The 7,112-nt window shown below is 40.4% G+C and overlaps 2 protein-coding genes across 4 annotated transcripts in view; one reads left to right on the top strand and one right to left on the bottom strand.

Annotated features, from left to right (window-relative positions):
• Window positions 1-396: 396 nt before the first annotated feature.
• c9h19orf67 (chromosome 9 C19orf67 homolog) lies at window positions 397-4,981 on the bottom strand. Of its 2 annotated transcripts, XM_008316748.3 has the most exons (8): window positions 4,858-4,981; window positions 4,175-4,292; window positions 3,762-3,957; window positions 3,415-3,559; window positions 3,021-3,121; window positions 2,672-2,896; window positions 1,962-2,108; window positions 397-1,841 (listed from the first exon to the last, which is right to left on the bottom strand). In XM_008316748.3, the coding sequence occupies exons 2-8, from the start codon at window positions 4,269-4,271 to the stop codon at window positions 1,715-1,717; spliced, it is 1,038 nt and encodes a 345-aa protein (XP_008314970.1). In that variant the 5' UTR covers window positions 4,272-4,292; window positions 4,858-4,981; the 3' UTR covers window positions 397-1,714. The 2 variants fall into 2 exon arrangements, with proteins under 2 accessions (XP_008314970.1, XP_024914063.1); XM_025058295.1 differs by lacking the exons at window positions 4,175-4,292; window positions 4,858-4,981 and adding an exon at window positions 4,072-4,146.
• pkn1a (protein kinase N1a) overlaps window positions 4,205-7,112 on the top strand; it is a 29,550-nt gene continuing 26,642 nt past the window's right edge. The window contains exon 1 of one of the 2 annotated variants that reach the window (XM_017035248.2): window positions 4,205-4,225. Coding sequence is in view for 1 of the 2 variants with exons in the window: in XM_008316746.3 (XP_008314968.1) it covers window positions 5,905-5,925 (21 nt within the window). In the remaining variant the exon portion in view is untranslated. Of the gene's footprint in view, window positions 4,226-5,121; window positions 5,926-7,112 lie in introns of those variants that run through there. The other variant, XM_008316746.3, reaches the window with a different exon arrangement.

Here is a 7,112-nt window from a genome sequence, read left to right as displayed (position 1 = left end):
CTTGAAGGAAATACTTTATATGATCTGTGTTGAAGTCTAGTCTGTGTTGATCCTAAAAACTGAGTTGTCTGTGTTGAAGTCTAGTCTGTGTTGATTCTAAAAACTGAGTTGGTGGGAATTGTGGGATATATTAACTACTGAGTCATAATCCAAAGCAGTTTTTTCTTTTTAATTGATGAGCTTCAACATGCAGTAAACCATGTTACAAACTGTGGCTGGTTAAGTCACAACCCACAGTTGTGTTGGTTCTCCATGTCTGGACACATTTACTGACACAGTGAGGTTAAAAAATAAGCGTCTTAACCTCAGGTAAATCTACATCTGAAACACTGGAAGTCGATTACACTGTTGTGATTATTAGAAAGTCGGTATCACTGTTCTCTGCGTCAGATTTTCTTTTTTTTTTTTAAGCTTTATCAGCCACAGACTGCAGATGGACAACAGGTTGTAAATACAGCTGTCTGCTACAGCTGAACTAAATACACCAGACTTCAGTTCTCACCCTGGACCTGTCCTGAGGTCACAGTGGTCACAGTGATATTGTTATATGAAGGATGTTTTTATATCAGGTCAAATCAGTGTATCCACTGTACAAATGATGTTGCGTCTGTGTGACGTTGTGTTTTTTCTGTCCTTAGGTGTTGTGTGTGTTTGTGATTCTGTGCTGAAGGCAGTCTCAGGTCAAAGGTTTAAAATATTTATTTTTCCCAGTTTGAACAAGACTGGACAGCACCAAAATTTGCAGGCGACGTTTTTCAACAGTTTTCTTATTCGTTTTATTAATTTTTTTTGTCCTACACTGGTTTCCCTCCAGCCTTAACCCCACCGTTGCAGCTTTCCCACATGTCTCCACCATAGCTTTGTCCAGTATCTTCTTAAAGTCTTTCAGGATGTTGGGTGCTGCAGGAATCTACTGGCTACAGATGTGACAAAACTGGATTTCCTGGGTGTGCTTTACCGCACAAGTTTGTGTTTTTGTTAGCGTCCGTGTGAACGTTGCCTCAAGACTGATCACTGTAATGACGGGAACCTCCTTTACGTTTTTAGCTTAGCGGTTTAGCAGATCTCTCAAAGTCATATATAGATCGAACAGTTTTAGCTGTAAATGTTAGATTTTTATGTTTTGATTTGAATTATCTACCAAGTCATGTCTCAACTGAACTGTTGGGCTGATTGGGGTCAAGGTCTAAGTGAACACAGCAGGCTGAGCTCGTAGTAAGATGTTGGTTAAATGTCTGATTTTTATATTAAATATAAATGAAGATGGGTGTATGTTTATCTACCTGTTGAAATGACTTGATGAACCTGTTAATATGAACTACAAAGGGCACTCCCTCAGTCGGACGCCCAAATCATGGCAGCTTGTTTCATAGTGTAAAATGTTTCTTATGTTTGAATTTAAGAGACGAGATACTGTTATCCTGTGGTGTTATTCCAGTGTAACCTTTATTGTAAATAAAAGGCTTTTTTAAAAAAAATAACTTTTTCTTTACAGAACAAATTCTCACGTTAAACTGAAAAATTCTTGTAAAATCTCAACACTTATAAAAATGCTATCAAACATGAAAACAGTTAACAGGATATTAAGCAGCAAACCTGACAAAAGTGTTTTTTTTTTTTTTTTTGGCTTGACCTTCAACATTCGGTGAACTAAACTGGTCCAGTCTCTCTTCACAAGCTGTAAACTTAGAACTTCAAAAAGCATCAACTCCATCTACTGAGGTGTTTGGTCTGACAACAGCAGCTTCTGCAGGAGGTCTGTGGCACTGCAGCACGTTGGCTCCTCACTACCCAATAACAACAGCCTGTGATAGGAGGCCTGAGGAGTCTCACAGGTGATCCTGAAACAAACATGTCTTGGTGACGCTATCATATACATATATACACACATTTATATATACTGTATTTAAATGTATATTGTATTTGGTCATGATTTGGAGCCGATTTTGAATCAAATCTACCAGTCGTAGATGTCCTCACTGTTGGGGTCTGGTTTCACCTGAACCCATTGACCGATGCTCCACATCTTAGCCATGTTTATGGAACAGACGATGGAGCTGTCGTCATCAGCTGGTGTGTTTGGAATATCCTCACAGCACAGGAAATAACTGACCAGGACAGGAGCATTATGTTAGAAGTCTTAATTGGTAGTTAGGTTGTAGCATTATCAATACAGTGGTATTATGTCAGTAAAAGGTAGTTAGGTTGTAGCATTATCAATACCGTGGTGTTACGTGAGTAAGAAACCACTGACATAACACAGATTAGAACAATAGAGCTACACTAATCTACAGGTTAAGTTTTTATTGTTTTTATGTCTTTAGGGAAGTCTCTGCCATGTAGTTTTTTGTGGTGCAGTTTCAGTGTTCAGTTGTAATGAGTGGTGCCCTCCTGTGGCCATAGTTGATATGAGGTATATTTTGAGGAGTAAAAGTATAGTATATAAGTATAAAATTATAATTTACATTGTACATAACTTATTACAGAAAGCCTTCAGTCATATTTCTATGCTTGCTAATTCTATAGTTTAGTAATATTTGATTGACATCAGGGTTAATATGATTAACTACTACTTCTTTATACAGTATACAATCTATGTGTGAAAATACCAGTCATCAGGTAGCCCTGTGGGCATCACTTTTAAATAGAAGTGGGACTGTTTCAGACTCACTAATCTGTTTCTCCAACTGTATGGGCTGCACACTGCTGTCTTTTTCCACCAGGCTCTTCGTCTGTCTGCTGATCCTGCTGCTCCTGCAGCCTCTCCACGTTCCAACGCATCCGTTTGTACAGGCCAGTGTTGACCTTGGCCAGGTAGGGTGTGAGCCTGCAGTAGCGGAACGCCGTCACCCTCAGGTGGCTGATTTGACTCTGACCAATGCAAAAGTGGGACACACTAGAACCCAGACAGTTAGGACAAACGGTAAGAGACTTAAGACTGGAACTAAAATAACTAAAACTATTTTTCCAAAGCATCTATTTGTGCTCTTGCCCACAATATTATTGGTGCATGTGTGTACCTGTTGGGCTCAGTTTCATCCAAAGAGAGGAGACCATGTTGAGCGTAGGTTAACACAAGCTGCTCCAACTTGTCAAACAGCTGCTGAGACAGATCAAGCAACTGCACACACACCAGTCAGAGAAACAAAAGTTTGGAGTCATGTCAAATTGCAACATTACAGTGAAAACCCATTCTAGATTTTTCTGTAGCAGATGAGCCTGTCAATCAACCAAACGTGTGTTACCTAATGGTTATATTATGGAAACCATTTTGAAAAAGTATATAAATTTAAACCATGTGGATAAAAAGAGAAAGTCAACAGAAGTGAAAGATGTTCCATTGTGTAACGTGTTGTGTTGTTATGGCCACAATTCTCTGTTTTGAGAAATAAACAGAAACAGAGTTCCGTGTACCCTTGTACTGATGTCTAAAGGCAAACCAGTGTTCTGGGACACGCTGTTCCAGGCTGTGGCCTGTAGGTGGTTGAAGAAAGGCTGACAGGTGAACAGGAAACTGGGTACTTTGGCAGCAAGAGCCTGTGACTCTCCAAGACTCTTTCTGCAAACACACAAATTGAAAATAGGTCAGACTGTGAAAATAATCTAACACATTTAAATTACCTTTGATGGAAAATACTGTCCTCATCACCATGAAATGTAATACACACACAATAGTAATGAAATGAAAGAATCGATTGTAGTAATAGTGATATTGTTCTAGTAATGGACACTCTTGTGTGTGGGCAGTGGTGTGACCATACTCCTTGTCCAGGCACTTGTGGAGGTCGTCAGCTTTGCTCATGAGGCACAGCAGCTGCGGCTGCAGGATTTGTAGGCTCGTCTCCATGTCCCTGACCTCCAGGTATCTGCAGTCTTCACGTTTACAGCTGTAAGTTGCCTCATCATCACAAGATGGCGCCAATGTAACGTCAGTGAGCAGCAGCAGCTCATTCGGGCCTGAAAACAATTTAATATGGTAATTTATATCATATTTATATCACATCATTATATCATATGTCTTAATGTATGTGTTATCATAGAACGTTGTGCTAAAATTGCATCACAGCTTACTTAGTTCCACTCATCTTACGATACACATGTTTTATATATGAGTCACAACACTTAGACATGGCCGGAATTAACTAACCGTATCCCCACACTGATCACGACTCACCGATTAAGTCCTTATGAGGTCCCTCTCTTCCACACCCCTTTTCTTCGGACTGTAAGTTTTTGGGCTGGAGCTCAATTTTAACTTCAATTTCTACCATTGTGTCTGTTTTCAATAAAATCTGTTGGATTTAAAAGTAAATAGAAAAACATCTGACGCAGTTCTTTTAACGTAAGAGCTGCAATTAGATAATTAAAGTGTGTTAGCCATTGCTAACCATAAAAAAGTCCAACTAAAAAGGGACGCGAAGGAAATAACAAAGTTGTCGAATATTTACTGTTCTGTTGTAAACACTTTTACAATAAGTAATCCACACTTTAATTACGTAAAACTAGACTAGCTTTGATCTCTAACGGCTTCTGGTCAAGCTAACTGTCATTTCTGATTTGAAGGCGTGGCATTATAGGCCAACAATTAAAAGCACAGGTTAATGTGTACTTTTCTGAATTTCACCGTAAAATTCAGACCTTGTAGTATAACTTTGAATACAGTTAGAAAACATATTACATTAACAATTTAAACGTTTCATTTAATAAAACATTTGTGGCATTTAATGTTGTTAGTTCATAGTGTTTTTGCATTGTTGTTTTCAGGAGCAGACCTGTACCCTAATGTAAAAAAATCTTTATCTTATGGCCTGCTTTACTGCCATCTTGTGGATTCTTCTCTTTACTTTTCACACATACATATCCTAAATACGATCAACGAGGCATCATCCCTTCACTTTCAGACTCCAGAGCAGATGTTTACATGTTTAAAAAGGATTTTTAATGAAAATAAAATTGTGACATCGTAATCAACCCCGTCCAACAGTTGGCTCATTAAACGTACAGTTTACTACGACAGCCCCCTTAGGTCACATGATACATCCGGGCGCGCTCCGGCCGCTCTGCTGTGGACCAATGACGGTCCGGGCGGCTTCGCTAGAGCGTCGGGAGCGCGCGGCTGAGTCTACGGTTTAAGTGGTGCGCGTTGGAGTATGTGTGTGTCTCTCTGTGTACTGCCACTCAGTCATTTTATCTGCTGTCTGAAGCGAGGTGATGTTGCCTTTGACTTCTGCCGCTGAAGACGGTTCAATAGTGGCAGTGTTGTGACTCGGGTCAGCGGGGTTTTTCAGCGGACTCTGGAGCTCTCTATTGTCCCTCGTTGTGCGGCTGCTGGAGGGCGGACTGACTGTAGTGAGTGACAGATGAGCGGGGTTTTTTTGTTGTGTGGCATGTGATACTGAGCAGAGGCTGAGGCGTGTTCGTGTTTCGCGGATGTTACCGGGAGTGAAGGACCCCAGAGAAGAGTGTTTTCTCTCATTACATCTGGTCCACCAGAGCAGGACATGACCGAGGGACAACTGCTGCTGCTGCTGGTGGTTCTCTGAGGCGTCTGCTAGCTGTTGAATACAAGCATCTGTTGACGGAGACCGACAACGAGTCTGTGGCTCTTTACTTTTGTCTGGATATTTACGTGTTTTTAACCCGCACACTAACATTGATCGCGGTTTTGCGGGTGGCAGAGGTCTGACGTTGGTCAAACACATCGGGAGGATCAATTCAGGCGCGGCCACACCATCCAACAATGCGGATTACCTCTTGACTGCCATTGTGTCAATACTGGGTGTTTGCATAAAGTTGAGATAACACTCCCACCAGTGTCGTCGTCCTGTTTGGTTTTCCTAAAAAAGGAGATCATAAGTGACTGTCCCGCATGTGGGCAGACTGTCTGTGAAAAGTGAGACAACGATGGCGAACGACTCTATTCAAGTAAGTTGAAGTCGGTTGTCCTACCAACCTGCATACATTGACCTATTTTACATCTGTAGCATGTTGTGTACAGTATGGTGTCGGTGTAAGCATGTCACTGACCCTCTTATCAAGGCCTCCAGTTTTGGTCTGTCAGTCAAGCGTTGGCTTCATTATCTTGTGCCTCCTTGTGTTTGTGGTGTTGTGTATCTTGTGGTTTTAGTTATGCCTTTCTTGTTAATTTACTTTTCATGACCAAAAGCGGTGTTGTAGCCATGTTTAATAAGTCAGATAAAGGTCAACTAGTTTCCTCATTCATAGTGAATACAGTTGTTGGGGTCATTTACAAAGGAAGTCCCCAATGTTCTCATCCAAGTCCTGCATGTTAAGTCTCCTTCAAAAATTGCCTGTTAGTCTGAATCACTAAAAATGCAAACTCGAACAGAGCCCCATTATCTATTTCACTCTCCAGATGACAATTTCAAATTATATCATGTGACATGTATCATGGCAAATCATATGACTTTATCTTATACTCCCAGATCCCAGTCATAGTGTATACTGTCAAATAAGCTGTGAATTTCCCCAGTGTGGGACAAATAAAGGACATAAAGAAACTTAACTGTCTTTGCAAAGATAGTAGATCAGTGAATGTAAAATTGCATTTTCCAATTATAATTTTAATCCTAATATAGTTTGTCTATATCACCCATATTCCAGTAATAAGTAACCATCAATCTTTCACCTAAATATGATACTTGTTTTTTTTAATGTGATATTATCAGTCTTTTGAAGGAAAAAAAAACATTGTTATAAAACACCAGCTGGGCTAAGTCACCTTGTTTTGTCATTTACTGCACAGTTGTGTTTACCATGATGTGGGTTCCCTAAACTGAGATCTTGTCTGCAGTGTTTTGTGTACAGGTGCATATTGCATGTCAAACTCAACAGTGGTGTTCGTTTTGAAAGCAAACCATTGACCTGGCACATGTTCACCCCCCGGGCTGGTTCATTTTGAGAAATCATCAGCAACGATGTAGATATACTTTGCTATCTACAAACATGCATGGAAACGGGAAGAATCATAATTTCTTACTCAGTGTATTGAGGCTCCCTGTGATATTTAAGTCGAAGTGAGTGCTGTGTATCAATTGACATACTGGTGTGGAGTTGCATATAGAGAAGCCAGGGTACCTGACAACGAAAGG

Source organism: Cynoglossus semilaevis, chromosome 9 (genome assembly GCF_000523025.1).
Source record: "Cynoglossus semilaevis isolate Cse_v1.0 chromosome 9, Cse_v1.0, whole genome shotgun sequence".
NCBI lineage: Eukaryota > Metazoa > Chordata > Actinopteri > Pleuronectiformes > Cynoglossidae > Cynoglossus > Cynoglossus semilaevis.
Note: the sequence above shows the minus strand (reverse complement) of the source record. Positions and strands in the feature narration are given on the sequence as shown.